At 44.3% G+C, this 24,681-nt stretch overlaps 2 protein-coding genes across 5 annotated transcripts in view; one reads left to right on the plus strand and one right to left on the minus strand.

Moving 5' to 3' along the window:
- The first annotated feature begins 1,620 nt into the window (after positions 1-1,620).
- Positions 1,621-16,416, plus strand: egfl7 (EGF-like-domain, multiple 7). Of its 3 annotated transcripts, none has more exons than XM_083641640.1 (8): positions 1,621-1,894; positions 5,258-5,380; positions 10,016-10,119; positions 10,207-10,302; positions 10,986-11,192; positions 13,734-13,801; positions 15,237-15,399; positions 15,893-16,416. In XM_083641640.1, exons 1-8 carry the CDS (start codon positions 1,815-1,817, stop codon positions 15,910-15,912), a joined length of 861 nt encoding a protein of 286 aa, XP_083497766.1. In that variant the 5' UTR covers positions 1,621-1,814; the 3' UTR covers positions 15,913-16,416. The 3 variants fall into 3 exon arrangements, with proteins under 3 accessions (XP_083497766.1, XP_083497767.1, XP_083497768.1); XM_083641641.1 differs by having other exon boundaries at positions 10,210-10,302; XM_083641642.1 differs by lacking the exon at positions 5,258-5,380.
- Positions 16,417-16,944: 528 nt separating this feature from the next.
- The window catches only part of agpat2 (1-acylglycerol-3-phosphate O-acyltransferase 2 (lysophosphatidic acid acyltransferase, beta)), a 31,086-nt gene continuing 23,349 nt past the window's right edge, over positions 16,945-24,681 (minus strand). The window contains exons 4-6 of one of the 2 annotated variants that reach the window (XM_083641643.1): positions 24,201-24,296; positions 21,611-21,683; positions 16,945-20,493 (exon numbers count right to left, since the gene is read on the minus strand). In XM_083641643.1, the coding sequence (XP_083497769.1) occupies positions 20,336-20,493; positions 21,611-21,683; positions 24,201-24,296 (327 nt within the window). In that variant the 3' untranslated portion in view covers positions 16,945-20,335. Of the gene's footprint in view, positions 20,511-21,610; positions 21,684-24,200; positions 24,297-24,681 lie in introns of both variants that reach the window. The other variant, XM_083641644.1, reaches the window with a different exon arrangement.

The raw sequence follows: 24,681 nt of genomic DNA on the forward strand, positions 1-24,681 counted from the left end.
CCTCCAGAGACCTTCCACCACTGCACCTCCAATGTGCTCTGATGCTTTTCTTTTTTAGAGGGGAGAGTGTTCTGGCCTCCAAGGCCTGAACTGTAGCAGAGCAGAGGTCCTCCAAGAGTCTGCTCTCATAGACATGACCCAGCTGACACTGACAAGAGCGCGGCCCATCTCTCTTGTGGCCCGCCTCTTCAAAGGGAGTCAGCTTTGACCTGTGTCTGCAGTGGAGTGAACTGTCTCCCATTCATGTTTCTGTTGAGATTACGTTCTGTCTGATGCTTGGGATTTGGAATTTAGCCGCCTGTTCGCCTTTTTTCTCTCTCTTTCTTTTTTAGCTTGAAAAAGATGGGAAAGCAACACTGCTTTCTGCGTTCATCAGTGTTGGGCAAGTTATTCAGGAAATGTAATTAGTTACTTATTACTCCTTTTAAAAAGTAATGGAATTACTTTACTTGACATCAAAAGTAATTATAGTTGCATAGAGACACTGCGGAGCGCATCATCATTCAGAAACCACGCCCAAAACGGGGAAACAGAAACCCCCCTCCAATCCTGGAGTTCTCTCCTATGTCACGTGCATGGTTGCGTGTTGCACAAAAATATCGTATATACGGAAGATGAACACTCCAACTTACTTCCTTGACAGCTAGATCCACATTTTTCTTCTCGCCAATTCTCAATGGCTTCCTTGTTTTGCTCAGGAGTACGAAAAAACTTTAACTGGCAATTTTTTACATTTGTTGTCTGCGCAGCCCACCACACAACAGCTTTTACCTATGTTTAATTCAAGGAAAATGACGCTGGTGTGTGGAAATGAACGGAGCTTTTCCCCCGTGATGGGCGTGGCCTATTTCATGCAGTGTCTCTATTACTCGTTTACTAATTCTCACTTTACTATTACTTTCGCTACCCCTACTTCCGAAAAAGTGATACACAACCTGTTTAGCTAGCTCCTTTTAGAACTGAATCCACTTCATTGGAACAATAATTAACCTTACAGCAGGAGTCAATCAGCGAAACTGCATAGTATGTCTTTGCCTACCTAGGAAAATACCGGTAAATAAATAAAATGAATCGCATTTAGCGCTGTGCCAGCACTGGAGAAAGTAATGCAGTAACTTGAAGTTACTTGGATTAGCAACTGTAATATAACTACTGTTTTGGAAATTGCAATCCCTTACGTAACTAGTTACTGAGAAAGTAATAAAATTAGAGTAACGCGTTAACTTACTTTACTCATGCTGCGTTTCATGTTTTGTTTGATTTATTTGATTTAATGCTCAAATGTGTTTAATGTGTTTAATGTGTTCATGTCTGTCTTTTAGGCGTTTAATTCTGCGATTTACCAATGTATTCTTTGACCTATGTGCTTTTAATATTTTGCTTACGTGTGTCTGGTTGAAACTGTATTGCTGCTATCTTTGTCAGGGCTCCCTCGAAAAAGAGATCTTGTAATCTCAATGGGATTCATCTGGTTACATAAAGGTTTATTAATAATAATAATAATAATAATAATGTCCAACCATTGTGCCCAACACAATACAATACAATGGCAATGGAAGAAATCATTGGCTCACTCTATCCATGTATCTCTCTCTCTCCCCACAGGTAGCCGGAGTCTTCCTCCCGGGAGGAAAACACGGGAACATACACGTCTGTGCGAGGAGACGACCCGCGGCCCCTCCCCTCATCAGCCTTTCTTCTCCCATCCAACTGGCAGAAAGAAGAGAGAGAGAGAGAGAGAGAGAGAGAGACTGAGAGAGAGAGAGAGACTGAGAGAGAGAGAGAGAGAGAGGGAACGTGGGAAAGAAGAAGACATGTACCAAATGCTCCTTCTCTCCTCCTCCCTCTTCATCCTTCATGTGACGGGCACTCCCCACATCTTCGGTCACCATGGGTAACAGTTCACTTAATACTACTTCCCGTGTTTATTATGGGCTGTCACTTGGACAGCTTTGGCCCTCGGTGGCCGTATAGTCCAGAGACTTAAGCTGCAGAGCTCCACTTCAGCTGTCATTCTAGACCTGTTTGTTTTAAAAGCCTTTTGCTTTGCCTCGACATTCTCAACCATTGTAAATGTACAGCCTCGTCGCCTGAACAAAATGTTGTCAGTTTATGCTTCTGCAAGCCATGGATACGTTGAGCGTCAACATTTGTGAACCAAAATGATGTTGCATATATATAGATGAGTGTATATACTGTAGATAAGTGTATATAAACGTTATGCACGTCATAGAGTCTGTTATTGAAATAGCGCGGTGGCCAGTAAGGGTACGTTGTGGTCGGGGTGGATGGCGGGTGTAAACACACCGCAGAGCCGTGTTCAAGTCCCACCATGTCCAAAGTCTACATTTCAACCATCAGTCACATTTAACGTTTTCGTTATTTAACACTAACCTAAACTATAAGCCTAACCATAACCAAGTTGTTTTACTTGCCTAAGCATAACCAATGTTGTTTTACAATAATGTTTCCAAATTAACTGGAAACTCAACATTTTATTTTATTTTTTATTTGGGAAATCATTTGAAATGTTGATACGCAACATATTTTTGATTCACAAACATTGAATGTGTCCGTGGTTTGCAGAAAGATAAACTGCCAACATTTTATTTTGGGGACTGGGTTGAAATGTATACAGAGTGGTCCCTGCAGTGTCTGGGAACCAAAGCTCTACCCCTCTGTCGTAGTCTGTCAGACTCGACCCTCTGTTCTAGTCTAGACTCGACCCTCTGTCCTAGTCTAGACTCAACTCTCTGTCCTAGTCTAGACTCAACCCTCTGTTCTAGTCTGTTAGCCTCAACCCTCTGTTCTAGTCTGTTAGACTCAACCGACCCTCTGTCCTAGTCTATTAGCCTCAACCCTCTGTTCTAGTCTGTTAGACTCAACCCTCTGTCCTAGTCTAGACTCAACCCTCTGTCCTAGTCTATTAGACTCGACCGATCCTCTGTCCTAGTCTAGACTCAACCCTCTGTCCTAGTCTGTTAGACTTGACCCTCTGCTCTAGTCTAGACTCGACCCTCTGTCCTAGTCTAGACTCAACCCTCTGTCCTAGTCTAGACTCAACCCTCTGTTCTAGTCTGTTAGACTCAACCCTCTGTCCTAGTCTAGCCTCAACCCTCTGTCCTAGTCTAGACTCAACCCTCTGTCCTAGTCTAGCCTCAACCCTCTGTCCTAGTCTAGACTCAACCCTCTGTCCTAGTCTATTAGACTCAACCCTCTGTCGTAGTCTGTCAGACTCGACCCTCTGCTCTAGTCTAGACTCAACCCTCTGTCCTAGTCTAGACTCAACCCTCTGTCCTAGTCTATTAGACTCAACCCTCTGTCGTAGTCTGTCAGACTCGACCCTCTGCTCTAGTCTAGACTCAACCCTCTGTCCTAGTCTAGACTCAACTCTCTGTCCTAGTCTAGACTCAACCCTCTGTCCTAGTCTATTAGCCTCAACCCTCTGTTCTAGTCTGTTAGACTCAACCCTCTGTCCTAGTCTAGCCTCAACCCTCTGTCCTAGTCTATTAGACTCGCCCGATCCTCTGTCCTAGTCTAGACTCAACCCTCTGTCCTAGTCTATTAGACTCGACCGACCCTCTGTCCTAGTCTAGACTCAACCCTCTGTCCTAGTCTATTAGACTCAACCCTCTGTCCTAGTCTATTAGACTCAACCCTCTGTCCTAGTCTATTAGACTCAACCCTCTGTCCTAGTCTATTAGACTCAACCCTCTGTCCTAGTCTGTTAGACTCAACCGACCCTCTGTCCTAGTCTATTAGACTCAACCCTCTGTCCTAGTCTATTAGACTCGACCGACCCTCTGTCCTAGTCTATTAGACTCAACCGACCCTCTGTCCTAGTCTATTAGACTCAACCCTCTGTCCTAGTCTATTAGACTCAACCCTCTGTCCTAGTCTATTAGACTCGACCCTCTGTCCTAGTCTGTTAGACTCAACCGACCCTCTGTCCTAGTCTATTAGACTCGACCCTCTGTCCTAGTCTATTAGACTCGACCCTCTGTCCTAGTCTATTAGACTCAACCCTCTGTCCTAGTCTATTAGACTCAACCCTCTGTCCTAGTCTATTAGACTCAACCCTCTGTCCTAGTCTGTTAGACTCAACCGACCCTCTGTCCTAGTCTATTAGACTCGACCCTCTGTCCTAGTCTATTAGACTCGACCCTCTGTCCTAGTCTGTTAGACTCAACCGACCCTCTGTCCTAGTCTATTAGACTCGACCCTCTGTCCTAGTCTATTAGACTCGACCCTCTGTCCTAGTCTGTTAGACTCAACCGACCCTCTGTCCTAGTCTGTTAGACTCAACCGACCCTCTGTCCTAGTCTATTAGACTCGACCCTCTGTCCTAGTCTATTAGACTCGACCCTCTGTCCTAGTCTGTTAGACTCGACCGACCCTCTGTCCTAGTCTATTAGACTCGACCCTCTGTCCTAGTCTGTTAGACTCGACCCTCTGTCCTAGTCTGTTAGACTCGACCGACCCTCTGTCCTAGTCTATTAGACTCGACCCTCTGTCCTAGTCTGTTAGACTCGACCCTCTGTCCTAGTCTGTTAGACTCGACCGACCCTCTGTCCTAGTCTATTAGACTGGCACCAGCTCGGGGGATCCAGCAGGTTTGTCTTTTCGATCAGAGCTTATTTGCACAAAGACCAAAATAAACTGAAAGCCGCATGAAAGGTCAAGAGGAGACTGTGAGGTCAGAGGTCAGCTCTTAACTCTGACACATTCAGGAGTGATTACACAGCTCCATCAATAGCAATTACACACCAACTTTCACTGACACACAAACCTTGATGCCCTAAACTGTGACTGACTGTCAACTCTGCAGCCGTCATATCCCGCTCAATTCCCTTTCCAGGCCGGAAGCTCTTTACAAGCAAACCGCTTGTATGTGAGGTTAGGTCAGCGGTTCTCAACATGGGGTCCCGGGGACTGACAGGGGTCCTTGCGGGGGCTCCAGGGGGTCCCCAGCAAACTGAAGAATTATAAACGTAATATATAAACGTCACGATTATTTCATTTACAATAAGTTAACTCAATTAGAGAATGTAGACGAATGACTATTTTGATCATAGTTTCACTGTTATCTCTGCCTATCTCTGAGACATGCAAGTCTGGACAAAATAGAACAATAAAAAAATCTCATTGAATGGGGGTCCGTGACTCTAACGTGGACTGAATTAGGGGTCCTATGATATGAGAAAGGTTGAGAATCACTGGGTTCGGTAATGACTGATCGCACGTCTTTGCTTCACAGAAGGAGGGTGTGCGGCCGAGACATCCGTCACGGTGTCGTCATGGCAACGGAGTCGTACGTCCAGCCGGTGCACAAGCCCTACATCACCCTGTGTCAGGGGCATCGACTCTGCAGCACATACAAGTAAGAGCACATACATGTAAGAGCACATACATGTAAGATGCAGCACATACAAGTAAGAGCACATACATACAACATGCAGCACATACAAGTAAGAGCACATACAAGTAAGAGCACATACATGTAAGAGCACATACATGTAAGATGCAGCACATACAAGTAAGAGCACATACATACAACATGCAGCACATACAAGTAAGAGCACATACATGTAAGAGCACATACATGTAAGATGCAGCACATACAAGTAAGAGCACATACATACAACATGCAGCACATACAAGTAAGAGCACATACATACAACATGCAGCACATACAAGAGCACATACAAGTAAGAGCACATACATGTAAGATGCAGCACATACATGTAAGAGCACATACATGTAAGATGCAGCACATACATGTAAGAGCACATACATACAACATGCAGCACATACAAGAACACATACAAGTAAGAGCACATACATACAACATGCAGCACATACAAGTAAGAGCACATACATACAACATGCAGCACATACAAGTAAGAGCACATACATGTAAGATGCAGCACATACAAGTAAGAGCACATACATGTAAGATGCAGCACATACAAGTAAGAGCACATACATGTAAGATGCAGCACATACAAGTAAGAGCACATACATGTAAGATGCAGCACATACAAGTAAGAGCACATACATACAACATGCAGCACATACAAGTAAGAGCACATACATGTAAGATGCAGCACATACAAGTAAGAGCACATACATGTAAGATGCAGCACATACATGTAAGAGCACATACATACAACATGCAGCACATACAAGTAAGAGCACATACATGTAAGATGCAGCACATACATGTAAGATGCAGCACATACATGTAAGAGCACATACATACAACATGCAGCACATACAAGTAAGAGCACATACATACAACATGCAGCACATACAAGTAAGAGCACATACATACAACATGCAGCACATACAAGTAAGAGCACATACATGTAAGATGCAGCACATACATGTAAGATGCAGCACATACATGTAAGATGCAGCACATACAAGTAAGAGCACATACATGTAAGATGCAGCACATACAAGTAAGAGCACATACATACAACATGCAGCACATACAAGTAAGAGCACATACATGTAAGATGCAGCACATACAAGTAAGAGCACATACATGTAAGATGCAGCACATACATGTAAGAGCACATACATACAACATGCAGCACATACAGTACAAGTAAGAGCACATACAAGTAAGAGCACATACAACATGCAGCACATACAAGTAAGAGCACATACAAGTAAGAGCACATACAACATGCAGCACATACAAGAGCACATACATACAACATGCAGCACATACAAGTAAGAGCACATACATGTAAGATGCAGCACATACATGTAAGAGCACATACATACAACATGCAGCACATACAAGAACACATACATACAACATGCAGCACATACAAGAGCACATACATGTAAGAAGCAGCACATACATGTAAGATGCAGCACATACAAGTAAGATGCAGCACATACAAGTAAGATGCAGCACATACATGTAAGAGCACATACATGTAAGAGCACATACATGTAAGATGCAGCACATACATGTAAGAGCACATACATGTAAGAGCACATACATGTAACAACACATACATGTAAGAGCACATACATGTAAGATGCAGCACATACATGTAAGAGCACATACATGTAAGATGCAGCACATACATGTAAGAGCACATACATGTAAGATGCAGCACATACATGTAAGAGCACATACATGTAAGAGCACATACATGTAAGATGCAGCACATACATGTAAGAGCACATACATGTAAGAGCACATACATGTAAGATGCAGCACATACATGTAACAACACATACATGTAAGATGCAGCACATACATGTAAGAGCACATACATGTAAGATGCAGCACATACATGTAACAACACATACATGTAAGATGCAGCACATACATGTAAGAGCACATACATGTAAGAGCACATACATGTAAGATGCAGCACATACATGTAAGAGCACATACATGTAAGATGCAGCACATACATGTAACAACACATACATGTAAGATGCAGCACATACATGTAACAACACATACATGTAAGATGCAGCACATACATGTAAGAGCACATACATGTAAGATGCAGCACATACATGTAAGAGCACATACATGTAAGAGCACATACATGTAAGATGCAGCACATACATGTAAGAGCACATACATGTAAGATGCAGCACATACATGTAACAACACATACATGTAAGATGCAGCACATACATGTAAGATGCAGCACATACATGTAAGAGCACATACATGTAAGAGCACATACATGTAAGATGCAGCACATACATGTAAGAGCACATACATGTAAGATGCAGCACATACATGTAAGAGCACATACATGTAAGAGCACATACATGTAAGATGCAGCACATACATGTAAGAGCACATACATGTAAGAGCACATACATGTAAGATGCAGCACATACATGTAACAACACATACATGTAAGATGCAGCACATACATGTAAGAGCACATACATGTAAGATGCAGCACATACATGTAACAACACATACATGTAAGATGCAGCACATACATGTAAGAGCACATACATGTAAGAGCACATACATGTAAGATGCAGCACATACATGTAAGAGCACATACATGTAAGATGCAGCACATACATGTAACAACACATACATGTAAGATGCAGCACATACATGTAACAACACATACATGTAAGATGCAGCACATACATGTAAGAGCACATACATGTAAGATGCAGCACATACATGTAAGAGCACATACATGTAAGAGCACATACATGTAAGATGCAGCACATACATGTAAGAGCACATACATGTAAGATGCAGCACATACATGTAACAACACATACATGTAAGAGCACATACATGTAAGATGCAGCACATACATGTAAGAGCACATACATGTAAGATGCAGCACATACATGTAAGAGCACATACATGTAAGATGCAGCACATACATGTAACAACACATACATGTAAGATGCAGCACATACATGTAACAACACATACATGTAAGATGCAGCACATACATGTAACAACACATACATGTAAGATGCAGCACATACATGTAAGAGCACATACATGTAAGATGCAGCACATATAAATAAGACGCCCTCTGAACGATGCAGTCCTCCAAAAGGCAGCAGAGAAATGTGATCCCTTCTCTTTTGGTTAGGAGAGTGCAAGCTGGACCATGTAGGGCGTGACAGTCTCCCAGACAGCAGACATCTATACAGCACAGTCTAAACAAGACTCCATCAGTCTAGGGCAGTGGTTCTCAAAGTGGGGTCCGGGGAAACCCCAGGGGTCCTAGAGGGGGTTCCAGGTGGTCCCCAGCAAAATGGGGAATCGTTGTATGACTATTTTGGTCATGGGTTTCATACACTTTCTGTAATAAAACAGAATCAACAATCTTATCAGATGGGGGACCCTGGAGCAAACTTTGATCAAACGGGGGTCCGTGGTCTAATTAGTGTCATTAGAAGCACTGGTCTCGGGGTGCAGCTCAGACTATTTAGCAGACATAACAGTGTTAGAACAGTGCTATAATTCACCCTTCATTTCATTAGCTGGTAAATAATGCCTAAAAAGTCTAGGGAGGGAAAGGGTTAGTTAGGGTGAGTGCAGTCACAAATAGATCATCGTGGCTCTCTCCCATACACGCAAATACACACTCTCACACAACTGGGTCATGGTGGCACATATTTGGGTGGAATCTAAATATCGAGTACTTTGTGTAACTACAGGAAATGAAACTGCGCGCCCGCAGAGACCGCGGCCTTGTTTATTTTGGACCACTTCTCCCTCCATACTTACGCATGCTCGCTCGCTCGCTCTCTCTCTCCAACTCTGTTTCTTTCTTTCTGCCTCCATTCCCCCTTACATTCCCTCCATCTTCAATATTAACTCTTCCCTGTCCAGTCTCGCTGGCTTCTTCCCCCCCCCCCTTTTTTTTTAACCGTTTAAAATAAGGGGACATTAATTAAGTCACTGAGGTTAAGGGTACAGCAAGCTTAACACCAAGGCTGTTAATTTAACCCTTATTAAGCCTTAACTAACCGTTAAGCAGGTTAATTAATGTTTATTAAGCGTTAATTAATGCACCCCTTTTTGTAAAGTGTTGCCAAAAATGATTTTGCTCTGAGAATGTACAAGTGAAGTGGGCACAACAAACTCTCTAGTCCTTGAATGATTCTGATAACTCACGCATTCTCTCTTCACTCCTTATCTTAGTTTCACCCTTTGCCTCAGACAGTTTATCATCCTGTATCTCCCCCCCAAACATACCAGAAGCTATGTCAGCAGATTGCAGTGACCGGTGAAATCCTTGTATCTAGATCTGACTGTGCATCTCGTCTCGTCCCCTGTCCTTCCCTCGCTCATCTCGTACACGCTCTTGGAAGTCGGTGGTCCGTGGTTTTTCAATATTCCATTCAAATTCCCATTCTCTCATCAACATTCCTGCGGTCTGGCAGAACATGGAAAAGCCCCTGTAGGGGCTCGAGCGCACACAACATGGAATGACGGGCGATCCCTAACCGTCAACGTCTCTGTGCTTTGTTTGGACAGGACCGTGTACCGGGTGGCGTACCGGCAGGTGAGCCGAGCGCCACCTCGCTACCCAGAGTGCTGCCCGGGGTGGCGCCGGTTCCACTCGCACAACTGCAACCAAGGTAGTCTGGAGGGAAATGTTTTTACGAGTGCGTTATGGTTTCTTGCGTTGTGATCGTGCTTTTTAAACGCTCAATTGTCTCTCACAGCAGTGTGCGGCCAAGCCTGTGTGAACGGAGGCACCTGCCTAAGGCCGAACCACTGCGCCTGTCCGCTGGGCTGGACGGGGCACCAGTGCCAAACAGGTACACATGTGAGCATCTGTGTTACACATGCACGCACGAGCACACACACGCACAAGAAGATTATGATTGCATTTTTCACTGGTATTTATTTTTATTTTGTTTTTAATTTTTGTTTTTTAAATTTCAATTGAGTTTTAATTTGTTTTTAAAGTGCGTTTGCTAGTTTAGTTTTTATTAGTTTGAAAATGCTTTGTTTGTTTTTATTCAGTTGTATTTGTTTAGTTTATGTTAGTTTTAGTATTTTTGTCATATGGGGTATTTGTCAGCGGCAAGATTCAAAAAGGTCAGAAAAAAGTATTTTGTAATCAAATCAAATAAAATCATCATACGATTAAACATGTATTCTAGGACAGACGAACAACCATCCACAAGACAACTATAATGTGTTTATGTCATTAACCAGAATTCACCCAAAATACTAAGCTTATGTATATTAAATAAATTGACAAAGAGGAAAACCTTTATCTATAATTTTAGTTAATTTGAGTTACATTTGTGAACACACAATATTTTTTTCCCTTTTTTTGTAGAGCCTTGTTTTTATTTTATTTCACTTAACGAAAATGTTTTTTCCGCACCTACTTTTTTGTTATTTCGTTAGTTTCCATTAACGATAATAACCTTGAAGTGGACACACAAACACCTTTTCCCCTGTCTCCTCTCTCTCTCTCTCTCTCTCTCAGACGTGGACGAGTGCAGCGAGCAGCATCCATGCTCTCAGCAGTGTGTGAACACGCCTGGCAGCTATCGGTGTGTGTGCCGAGACGGCTTCACGCTCTCCGGGGACGGCCGCTCCTGTCAAAGCCTTCCTCCTCCTCCTCCTCCTCCTCCTCCCACCCAGAGCAGCCAGGCAACAGTGGGTGGTCACAGGCAGCCCTCCACGGACGCGGGTAAACCAGCAGCACGCGTTGTGTCTATCTACTGTATATGTGTGTCATTTTGTGTTCCGCAGCTCGGCAGGACAGAAGAAACGGAACATAGCCAGCTTCGCGGTCCATTATTACTTTTGGTACGCGCTATGCCACTCTCAACTCGTACCGTGAGTAATAATGCACTGCGACTGGTGCCGACTCCAAAGCGGATCTCTTGTGGTTCTGGGCAGCGGGAGTGCAGACCTGTCTAATGGGTCCAGACGGCGTGATTTCATAATGACACGGGCTGACCGATGGCAGAGTAAATAGGCGGTAAAGCAAACATCTGAGTGTAATAGACCCGAACACAGACTTATTTAAACATATTTTTATACACCACACGCCATTACTCCTCTTAAAACTGTTGCGTATCGCTCACCAACGCAAAGTCTCTCTCTCTCGCATGTGTGTGTGTGTACCGGCCGTGTCTATAGCAACAAGATAATAATATAATATCTCCCTTGTCCCGAGGCCTTGCAGTCAACCCCAGGAAATTCCCTTTAATTCCCATTCCGAGTCAGCCTAAGTGCACTCTGAGGAGCGAATGTTAACATGAAACCCTACAGAAGACTTACCTAGGTGATTGCTACGAACCTGTCCATTTGTGGGGGCGGCAGTGAGCTACCACATGTCTAAAGGGGATATCGTCTTATGCACATGCGTGCGTGTATAATGCCGGGCTCCACTCCAGCTTCCTCCTATCTATCTGCCTGTCACTGCTTGCTTTCTCCCCCTGCTGTCCCGGCCGTTGCTCCATCCCCTCTGCCCATCTGGGGTAGAGTAGTGCTTCCTCCGATACATGTGCAGTCGCCCAGCCGCTTCTTTTCACCTGACAGCGAGTAGTTTCACCAGCAGGGTGTAGCGTGTGGGAGGGAGGACCATGCTATAATTCCCCCCAGTTCCCCCCCCCCCTCCCCCCTGAACAGGCGCCCCGACCGACCAGAGGAGGCACTCGTGCAGCGGCCAGGACTCACACACACCGCCCACCGGCTTCCCACCCGCAGACACAGCCAATTGTGTCTGCAGGAACGTCTGAGCAAGCTGGAAGTACCGCCGCCGGGAATTGAACCCGGGTCCCCGCGGTGGTAGGTGAGTGCTTGTGAAGCATTTTTAAGACCAGCGACCATGTTGGAAATGAGTGTCCGCACTTTTACATATATATATACAGTATATCCCTTGGATTTTGCTGTCTTTTATATCCATAATAAAAATCAATCAATCAATCAAAAACCTCTCCCAGACGCCCAACGGAGGAAAGGGTTAAGACCAAATATGATTCACACAAAATGAATCTGCTCAGCTAAAAGAGAGCGCTCTCCCCCCATGAGAGCACATGATATGGATTGATGAGGGTTCCTGGACGTGTTGCCTAATCAGCAGAAAGAGAGAGAGGGAAAAGTAGACGAGGAGAAGAAATAGCAACAGGCGTGACAGATCTCCCGACATGATGAAAGTGACGGAGGCTGAGTTGGGGGAGTCTGAGCTGGGGGAGTCTGAGCTGGGGGAGCGCGTTCACAAAACTGCACGGCGGGCTGAGATGTTTTTCCACTAAGTCGTTCATAACGAAACGCGTAAGTAGGCTGTTGACCAAGATTATGAAGGGAAACAACATGGGGTACACATGCTCCACGCTCTGGCCGAGCTGTGGACGTTCTCCCTCCGTGAGCCAGCCCAGCTGCTCTGTTGGACCTGTCTCTCTCTCTCTCTTCACTCTCCCCTACTTCTCCTCGTTCTCTTGGCCGAGACTCGCCTTCTCATTCCAGCTCCATCAACCTTGTCTGCTGGGGGTCATCGCCTCCTCCCCCCCCCTCCTCACCCTGTTTCTCAACTCCCGTCCCGTCTCAATAATGGAGCACATCTGGGAGAGATTGAGCTGTTCCCAGTCTGCCCGAGCAGCAGCAGCCAGCAGAGACACTGGGGGGCTCGCTCGTTTCGTATCCCTGATCCGAGCGGGGACGGTCCCTCGGGGGCGGGTTGGGGGGAGCATGACACTTCTCGGTGACGCGCTGGATCACGGCCAGCCCCGACCCCTGTTCCCTGTAACCGATGCGGGGTATACACATGTTTAGAGGGACGAATGATGGACTGCTCGTCTATTTATAGCCACCTCTCTCTCGGCTTGTGTACGGGTCTTTGTGCCGTTCCCACATCGGCGTCCTCTGCTAAAGCGAAGTTATGGATTTATCGCGAGCCCCCCCCCCCCCTGTGCCCTGAATTCCCCCGGCCTGTGGTCCTCTTCCTGGTTTGAAGCTGAGCGACCTCACAGAGGTTATGAATCAGTCCGGGAGAGGGATTGATGGCGGGACAGGACGCTCAAAGGAAAATTTCAAAGATATATAAACTTTTGATCTAATGTGAGGATTAGCCACATCATTCCTCCTTTTGATCTGCGTCCTAATCTTTCCCTCCCCCCCGGTCCAACCTTTTCCTCAAAGTCAACAGTTTGGTTGTGAGCCACCATCTTGGCACGCAGCTCAAGAGGGATGACGTGATGCTTCTGTATCTGTATGGTTTCCACAGGTGGAAGGCTGGACAACGTGACTGAGGAGGTACAGAGCCTGAGGGACAGAGTAGAGCTGCTGGAAAAGGTACACACTATACACACCAGGGTTCCCACGCCTTTTTAAACATCTAATTCAAGGACTTTCCAGGCCCAAAAATTCAAGGACCCAAAAGGGCATAGTTTGAGACACGGATCAAGGTTAATTACTATTTATTACAACACTGAGCATTTTTAGAATTTTTAGAAGACAACAATTAAAAGGAGAATTAAATTAAACAACAATTAAAACGATCTCAATTTCTATTCTTGGACAAAATCTCTAAATTCAAGCACTTTCAATGGCCCATGTCTATTTATGTCTATTTTCAAAAACGTTCAAGGCCTTGGATCGTTTTTCTCAAATTCACAAACTTTCAAGGATCCGTGAGAACCCTGACACACACAAACACAAACAAGCCACCATACCCTGATACCTCCCAGATGCACTCACCAGGAACACCTCTGGTCCTTGTATGATATGAAATACTCAGATTTAATCCCCAGGCCGCAGCGTTTACCAAACACACAGCGCCACATTCAAGCCGAAGAGCCTTTGAAATGCCAGGCCCCACATAGCCACCTTTTAAAATCTTTATAGCTTTCTTTATAATCCTGTCTGCCTGGGCCCAGTGAAGCATACCGTACAGCAGGGCTCTTCAACCTTTTCAACCCCTGGGTTGATAGAGAAACAGAGCAGGGACCCCCTACAATTAAAAATAAAATAAATGGCCTATAATAACTTTTATAATGCAGCGCACACCAGGATATCAAGATCGACACTTTTTATTCATAGATTACATTAAAAAAGCAAGAAGGAGCGAACACTGTTTCACATATTGTTTCATCAGAATCACTTTGTAAATCATTTTTGTTAAAAGTAGCTTATTATTGCCTATTAATGCTTGGAGTTTACTCAATATGATAATTTTTTTGTTGTCTAAAATACATTTTACAAATGTTCACAAACTACTTTGACAAAAAAAAAGAGGTGGGCCCTCTGCATTACCTATGCGGACCCCCTGGGGGTCTCGGACCCTCTGTTGAAGCGCACTGCAGTAGAGGCACATGAAGATCTGTTGGTGGATGAGACACATTTTACATTATGTGCGATAGGTCGGTGGTTCTCAAAGTGGGATCCTGGGACCCTCAGAGGTCCTTGGGGGGGTTCCAGGGGGTTCCCAGAAAAAAGGGGGAATTATTTATTTTCACTATAATTCCATCCATAAGTAACACACTGACAGAATGTATGACTATTTTGGTCATGGGTTTCATACACTTCGCAATAAAACATCTAAAAGCAAAACAACTTATCAGATGGGCGACCCTGGGACAAAATCTTATCCTAATGTGGGTCCCTGTATAGTCCTTGTATAGGCCATGTTGATTTTTGATGATGGGACTGACTTGAGTGGTGACATTTGCCCATGGCGATTTTGTTTTAATCTAATTTCTCCATCTCTTTCTCTCTCCATATATACTAGAAGCTGCAGTTGGTGCTGGCCCCCTACAGCAGCCTCTTCCCCCTGTCGTTGGATGAAGGCTTGTCAGAGAAAACCACCTTCCTCTCTCACTCCTTCCAGCAACTGGACCGCATCGACTCCCTGAGCGAGCAGATCGGTTTCCTGGAGGAGCGCCTCGGCACATGTGAGTGACCACGCACTGACTGACATAGCCCTACGTTGATTGACCGACAGCCCCTACGCTGATTGCTCCTTGCTAAAAGCATAGTGCTGAGAGGGCCAACACAATTGGGAAGTTTGTGTGTTCCTCTGAAGGATCCAATTCGAGAATCACTACCAGAAAGCAGTCGTCAATAAGGACCCCTAAACTGACACAAATTAGACCACGGACCCCCCCATTTGATACGATTTTGTCCCAGGGTCCCACATCTGATAAGACTTTTGTTTTATTACAGAATGTGTATAAAACCCATGACCAAAAATTGTCATAAATTCTGTCATTGTGTTACTTATGGATGGAATTAGTGAAAATAAAGTATTCCCGTTCTTGCTGGGGATTTCCCGGAACCCCCTCAATGACCCCCTGGGGGTCCTCCCTGGACCCCACTTTTAGAAGCACTGCCATAAAGTATATGATAAATATGATAGCATTTTTTCCCCTTGTGTCTCTTCTGCAGGTTCCTGTCAGGAGAATTAGACCCAGCACATGGCTGCCTGCCAATAGTTCAAGACAGCTGCAAAGTTCACCACACAACCCTGCTAGAAAGAGATGACATGCCCACAAGTGGTTGAGGTTTGTGGGAATAGGATGGCAGAAAGCAGAAACAGTAATAATGTGACTCAATAATCGCACAAGTCAACTGTGATTTTCCCCAATTATTCCCTACAGGGTTTCTTGTTGAATCACTGTAAAAACAGTGCATTTCGTAACACTACCTGTGGCTGGGTTACACCATCCCTATAACATCTGAATCAAACCACCGAGGGTCAAGGGTCAAACTGGCCACTTTAGCTCATGGGTATCTTGTTTCTATGTTTGTTTTGCATCGGTGCAGCTGTGCCCTCTGCAAACTGTCCAGGGGCAGACATGGGCGTCTGTATTTATCTATTTAAATTATGCTTACATGTACTTTTAGTTGTTTTTCACGTGCTCCAATAGACGTTTTGTACCTAGTTTTGTAACATTTTGTAATAAAACGTGTTAATTAAAAATGCCTTTGTGTACTCATTATATAGCAGCAGTGGTTCTCAAATGTTTTCATGTCAAGGACTCCTAAATTGACACAAATTAGACCACCGACCCCCATTTGATAAGAGTCGGTCCCCCACCCGATACGATTTCTGATTTTAGATGTTTTATTACAGATGAAGTATGAAACCCATGACCAAAGTAATACATTCTTGTCATTGTGTTACTTATGGATGGAATTGTAGTGAAAATAAATTATGCCCCTTTTTGCTGGGGACCCCCTGGAACCCCCTCAAGGACCCCTGGGGGTCCCCATACCCCAATTAGAGAACCACTGCTCTAGAGACTTTATGAACAATGATTGCAAATAGCTACTTTTGTCTACTGATATAACAGGCCTACAGTGTGAAATCAATGCTTCTACAACCGTAGATGTCTTGCTATTAACTTCTTTTGTAGTGTCAATCAAGGAGGAACATGAAGTGCACAACAACTTAAGAAAAAAAAAAGAATGAATTATATTTATTCTTTTCCAAGGCATTCAAACACGTTTACCCATAGTTGGTGAAATCAAGACCACTACATCGTCAATATTAATCAGATACTATAATGGGCTTCTATGCCATGTGTGCATGTACACACAGGACCACACACAGACAAGGCCCAGCAGGGTGTCTGTTTCTCATATCCATCTAGCTACCACCAAATTACACTTTAATAGCTTTGGTGAAAATCAGAGGACGTTAAACGTTTTTTTCTCTCTCTCCCCCAAATACACCACCCAAACTCAACATAAAAAGTGCTTTATTATAAGGTTCAGAATACTTTGAATCTTTTCCAAAAACTTAAGATATAATTTGGTAAACAGCCCAATCAACCAGCGGCATTGTTGCAGAGCCTGTTAGCCGCTATGGTTTCAAGCTCATGACACAAAGCTTAGAAATGTGTTACAAAATAACCGTGTAATCAATAAAAAAAATATAAATTAAAGATTTTGTGTGTGTGAAGAAAGCAATTTGGTGGATGAGCATTCAAACCACTTGCCGCAGAGATCAAACTTGCAGGTAAAAGAAGAAAATTGGTGAATAAATATACTCCAATGTATGAAAAAAAATATACATTATAGAATTTGATTATTTGCTATTAGCTGGGGCGTACTCTCCTTACTGGCCTCAACTGACCAGTATCATAAGCCCAGCAGGTAGCCACTACAACTACTGTTGCCACTCAACTATGAAGAGCAGTATACAGGCTTAGGACCAGAGTTTTGACGAGTCCATTCGTTCTCACAAGATGATCTCCTCAGAGGTTTTGTGTGCACAAGTCAATCTAGGGATGAATTCAACGCTCAACTCAATGTTCAAATAAATACATTTCCTGCAAGACAACATCCTACTCTTAATACAAGAACTTCCAAATAAAATCGTTAGATGCAGTTAGTGTTACACAAATATCCTGAATGTTGAAATACATTCTCAGGTGGTGTTTGATGGGCAAAAGCGGCAAGCGAATTCATTTAGCAAACTTGAATGTGAAGGCAGTGAGCAATGCGAAATGTGAAGACCTGGCTGGATGTAAATTAAAACATGAAGCTGCAGTACCATAAAAATAAACGGTCAGTCATAATCTGGTTAGATGGAATTGTCGACACATATTACAAAATATAAATGATACCGGAAGTGTAATAACCTAACAATCCAAAGTGCAATGACAAGCAACTCAAATTTAAGGCCAACATTTCCAGACTCTGAATAATCAATAACAATCAATTATTTACCTTTATATATAGGCATCGTTATTAGAGATGAAACGGTTATGAACATTTCATATCACGGTTGTTATTGTGGTATTGTTAAAATGTGCTGAAAATGCTCAAAAAGTACCAGTGTGGGTCTAAGATCTGCTCGCCTACAAGATCGCTCGGGCAGGCATTGTGATTGGCTTACGCCGGGCACGTGGGATTAACATGCCCAGAATGCCCAACAGTTTTAGATTAGCTAACAAGCTAAGCTACTGATGTTATGACATTTGGGAACATTAAAAATATGAATCATACAAACATTTAATGATCATGATTCAAGTATACATAAACATGAGCCTTACTTTTTGAAAATAAATGTTGAGAGCTTATCTTCATCTGTAGTCTTGGACCCAGAACCGAGCAGATGCGGTACTCACACCGGTACACTCACTGAAATAATGTCATCAAGGCTGCGCCTGCATCTGGGAGACTGTTGCTAACTTTAGTTGTTGGACCGTAGTTACTGTGTTTTTCAAAGCGCTGTAATCACGGTAACTGTTTTAATGTAGCCTAGGTAAACCCAGCCCCCACGTGACCTGCTCTCTCAGTTCCCAGTCACTAGTCACACATAGTGACTGAGAACAGGTCTGAGAGCAGGTCACTGGGGGATGGGTTTACCCAGGCTAGTTTTAATGATCATTAAAATTCAGAACGGTAATACTAACCTTAAGGAATTTGATGACGGTTTATCATTAAACCGGTTATCATTTCATCAACAAAACATAATATACTGTAGAGGTTATTGGAAGCCTTCCCAGTTAGCAGAGACATCCCTTCTCATTTCCAACCAATAAATGAGTAATTAACTCTTCTGAGATGCAGACTGAAGTAAGCTAGGTTTGTTAGTAATTAGTGAAATGTTCAAGTTAACAGGAAGGTATATAAAACAGACCATGTGGCACATTGATAGAGATCTAAACCACTTCCAGAGTTCTTGTCTTTACCATCTTTACCATCTTCCCGACAGCAAGAATAAAATAAAACCGATCAAGCAGGTCAAACTAAAAATGGGCTAATATCCGAAACTCGCCAAAACACACGTCGACATGGCACGACAGGCAGCTTGCACTTTGGAACAGTAATGCTATGACATTTGGACATCGCACTTTATGAAGTCACCTTTGACACAACTTAAATACGCTCACGCATGGAGTTCCTTTCCGAGGAGCAAAAAACATGATCACATTTTTAAAAACAAAAGATCATTGGATGTAGAAATAAATACAGGGCAAAAATATAGAATACAGCGAGAAGACACTTGCTCAATGTTCCATGCAGGTTACTTCTCATCTATTGGAAAGTAAGAGGAACGAAAAGAACACACGGTGAAACACTAACAATGCACAACATTGATAATTGATCAGTCCACTTAAGTCAATTAACTCAGTTGATTGGCGCTATTGTTATACATCGTTTCTTGTAACCTTTTATCCCTTGCTGTTTGGCGTCATATAGTACTGTATGTCATTGAGCTATTGGTCAGTGAGTTGAAAAGCCAATATGGATATAGAGTTGACTTCACGAAGTCCCTGGTCAACCAGTGTCGACCTCTCCCCTCCACTCCTCCTGGAGAACGCGCTCCTCTCGTCTTTAGGAAAATAGGCAAGAGAGTGGAATGCAGAACGGGGGAGAAGAATACTAAAAGGAGAAGGGAAGGAGATGGGGGGGCATTTTGGATGCGTGTGTGTTTGTGTGCGACTAGGCAGCATGAGAGGAACACATAAATCACAACTGACATTTATGACCAGAAAAGAGAGAAAATGCCAAGGTTCATCTGGCTAAACAACAGAAGACACACGCAGAGGAGGCAAGAAGAAAGAATAAGATGACTGATAAAATAAGATAAAGCCAGGCTCTTAACGCCAGAGGAACAAACCAAGGATGAGGGTGGACAGAGCCATCCAAAAGGCATGCATGACGAACACACATCCAGAAGTGTTCGGCGTGCGCTGAGGCTGCTGTCAGACACAGTGAGGGTCGGGGACTGACTGTGCTGTATGAGTCAGGCCAAAGATGTCACCACGTGACGCCCTGCGTGTCACGTTGTCTCCTGGCCAGGTTTAACGGGGACAACCTGGGGGGTGGGGGCGGGGTCGGGGTCCGGGACAGGGTAAGGAGGGTGTTATGTGTTCAGTGGCACACGGGCCCGTTGCTCTGGGGTACGGAGCCAGAGGCGTCCAGGAAGGCGCAGCGCATCACGTTGAAGGATTTGTCGGAGAGGGACGTCACGTCCTCCGACGTCATCCCCTTCGTGTCGATCTTCGGGAGGATCTTCACTCTGACGGTTCCTGTCGAGGGCACGGGACTTCAGTGTCAGAATGCCGGCACAATATCGATGATGATGTGATTATTAATGAACAAGACACTAAAACAACAACACTTTCCCCAATCACACTTATTATTGTAAATGGCAGTTCATTTGTTTGAATGCGTCTCATGTCAACTCTCTGTCCTTGTTTTTAGCGCGCCGCTGGACCAGTGGTCCAGCCGGGGTCATAAGATGGGAAAGTCAGGACAGTCACTCACTCACCGACGTTTAGTGAGTTTAGTAGGGATATGGCCGGAGCTCAGGACAGGAAGGTGCTGGAGCAGGAAGGTGCTAGAGCAGGAAGGTGCTAGAGCAGGAAGGTGCTAGAGCAGGGGTACCAACACTTTCTTAGGATGAGAACTACTTCCAAAAAATAAAACTAGTCGTGAGCTACATCTTTTCCCCTTGTCCTATCAAGTAGATATTTAGCACATATGAACAGTATTATAATATTTATTTAACATTATTTAATAATGTTATAATGTTAAATACTGTAGATACTGAGTTAGCTATACATGAGTGGGATTTAGTAAAAAAAAAACATATACATTTAGGATTTCTTTGGCAAACTACTTATTGACGGCCCGTGATCTACCGGTAGATCATGATCTACCTATTGGGCAGCGCTGTGCTAGAGAGTCAGGATTCCAGGGGTGGGTAGGACTAGTAACTAGGAGGGATATGGGTGGTGTTTGGGGGGGGCGTGGTCTAAAGGTTTTGCACTCGTTGTTCTGTATGCATACCTTTTTCTGTGCGAGTACTTTGAGAGTAGAGTATGTCTACATACTTGGCCGATAAAGCGGATTCTGATTTATTACGGATGCACGATATTATGTTTTTCAGCCGATACAGATAAATTACCTGCTTCTCATGGCTGATACCGATAATGTCACATTTTTTGCATTTTGAAAATAAGTTTATAAGCTGCAGTTTATGTACACCTGAGGGTAAGAAAGGCTAAGATCTAGTGAGCAAAGATGGATGATTTAATATTCCATATTTGGCTCTCTGACCTAACCAAACCTAACTGACATCACTATTGTGAACACAACAGAACAGTACTACAGAAATCATAAAAAAAATCAAGCTAAGTTTACCTGATTTGAACTGCTTTTCGTTTCGTAGGTAGAAGCTGCTATAAGATGAGAACACAATGGGTATGACGGGTACCTGGGAGAAAAGAGGGGAGGATGCAGAGAGAAGGAAAGGAGACCAACAGTCATCAGAAACCCCAAACACCAAAATAACAGAAACAATCTTAATTTCTAAGTGACAAAAAAGTCATCTGACTTTAATCCAAACATTGCCATTCTTCTCCTAAGCAAGTTCAAAGATGAGAAACAGGCGTGCAGAGAGAAATACCTGACTGAACCAAAACATTTATTCATTTATTCTCTCTCTGTTATACACACACACACACACGCAAATCAGTATGATTCTAGCAGTCTCCATCTCCTCCAGTGTAGTGCCGCTAATAGTTCATCTCGCGAGGCCCAGAGCGGCCCTTCACCAGGACGGGCTGAGCCAAATGTGGCGCCCCCTGGGGGCTGTCCTGCTTCCACTCAATCTGGCTGGCTCCAAACGGAGAGAGGCTGGGCTACACTCAGCAGAAGCAAACATTGCGAGACAGAAATAGTCTATACTGTATGCTCGGACAGATATTGTCTCAAGGGTAAAGCAATTAAGCAAATGGGGGAATACCAAAAGACAGATTATATTCTTCACATTTTGAATGAGGTCATCTATCACCCCAATTTGAGCACTCCAGACCACAATGGAAATGAGCCTTAGGGTTTTGATGATGCTATCCCGATGGATTCTACTATTACACTTTTTTCTCTCTTTTTTTGTTGTTGCTTGAGTCTTTCTTGGCAGAGGTGTAATTTTGATGAAATTGTCAAAGAAATTCATTCATTCAATCATGGGAGTATTATTCATTATATGCTGCATTATATATAAGTATTATTCATTATATGCTGCATTATATATAAGTATTATTCATTATATGCTGCATTATATATAAGTATTATTCATTATATGCTGCATTATATATAAGTATTATTCGTCTTAAATGTAAGGAGACACATGCAGTTCTAACGGTAGAGCCAAATGGGCCCCTTGAGAAACGCTTGTGTCTGTCTTCTAATAGCGAGCAGCAGGGCCTTATTACTGATGCCTATCTGCCCCAAACTGATATTAATGTATAGCAGCCTCAACACAGCCTCTGAGAAACAGACCCCCCCCCCCCCCACACACACAAACACACACACACAGTAAAACACTCTACCACATTTCTTGCCTGGGGTGAACCGATCTGCGGTTCCTGGCCAGGTTTCATTGAACAAAGTTGTTTTAATTCGTTCCACCTGCCTGACCCCGACGGTGTGTGTGTGTGTGTGTGTGTGTGTGTGTGTGTGTGTGTGTGACAGGAGATCAAGAACAGAGACCTCCCAGCTTCCCTGTAACGAAGCTGACTGACGTTCACCTGACAAGAGGCGGAGGGCTCAGAAGCTGTCTTGAGTGTTATCCTGTAGTCCCCCCTGCAAAAGCCCCCCATCTCGCCTATTAGAAAGGTAGAGCCAGTGAAGGCATCTGCTGCGAGGAGACGAGGGAGCATGCAAAAAAAAACCCAGGGGGCAATTTCAAGAGACGGAGAAGAACAGAACTGTCAGAAGAGACGTGCTCTCAAGACGTCGAGCCTCAAAGCCGTCCTCCTAAGCCTGTGATCTTGGCGTAGGCAGGCCAACTTCACAAGTCTAATCTGATCGTTTCCAAAAGGATTCCTTGCAAATAGGTCAGATGGATTCAGTGCTGCTCTATGCACGGCGTCATCGGTAGATCCGATGTGGTGAATGTCCTGAAGTAGTCTTCTGCCACATACAGTAAGGTTTGCTAGCGCCCCCGTGTGTCTAGAATCGGCACAATGCCGGCAACATGGCCCCTCGGTCTCTTTTAGGAGACACGGTTTGGCTGGAGGCTCCTGGAGTAAGGCCAGTATCAGAGCCCTTGTGTCAGGGACGAGGGTTTAACGTATAGATTAACTGGGACTGTCTGCCAGGGTGGGAATTACATGGAGGCCATGAGGCCATGGCCTCTGTTGCGCCTCCCTCTGGCCGTGATGCCCTGAGATCCCTAAGGCCACCTTGGCAGTGCTCTGCTAGCAGCCTGCTACTGTCAGTTGCTTTAAAAGCGTCAGTGGCCTGAGTTTAATGTAGCCTGTGCTATGCAAAGGATGTGTCATTATCATTATCGCTGTCTGTATTGTGCTGTTGTCCTGTTGTCCTGTTCTATGTTGTATTATGTACCCTATCATTTCCTGTACTGTGTCTGTGTACTGTACTTTTCATGTGTGCAAGCAAACCTGTGAAGCCAAAAGACACATTTCCACATTATGGACAACAATAAATTGAATTGGCTCATTTTAATGCACATTTCAGAAAAATTGCCTTTGTGCCCGAAGGCCATGTGGCCATGTGCCCGAAAAAGATTGAGACACCAAAGGCCAGATGGCCTTGCCCCTAAAATGACGAAATTCCCACCCTGCTAAATTACCACACACACACACATTACCACACACAAGCATTACCCCACACACACACACACACACATTACCACACACACACACACGCATTACCCCCCCCCCCCCCCCCCCCCCCCCCCCACACACACACACACAGGGAGACCTACTTGTGCCTGCACTGCCAGGTGGAAGGCACCCTTCTTGAAGGGCAGCAGGTCGCCTTTCTGGTTTCGCGTTCCCTCTGGGAAAACCCACAGACGAATCTGTAGGGGGGCAAAAACCCAAGGGTCACAAAGGAGACACAGCCATTTAACGATCCCATACCACCCCACTCAATCATACTGAAGAAGACCTTTATGAGAAGTGATCATGTGCAAACACAAACCCAATCAAAGAGCTGATAGTCACATGACGACATACCAGCCTATCAGACCCTCACTCTCCATCTTCAAATCCCGTCTAAAAACCTACCTGTTCTCCAAAGCATACAACCTCCCCTACTCTTCCACACACCCACCCACCCACCCACCCACCCACACACACACACCCACCCACACACACACACACACACACACTTTCTGCCTGGCTCTTGTCCCTCCCACACGCTCCCTCCGTTGCTTCCATGTATCCCTGATGTGGGATACACTC

The sequence above is a fragment of the Poromitra crassiceps genome (genome assembly GCF_964638095.1).
Source record: "Poromitra crassiceps genome assembly, chromosome: 8".
Lineage (NCBI taxonomy): Eukaryota > Metazoa > Chordata > Actinopteri > Beryciformes > Melamphaidae > Poromitra > Poromitra crassiceps.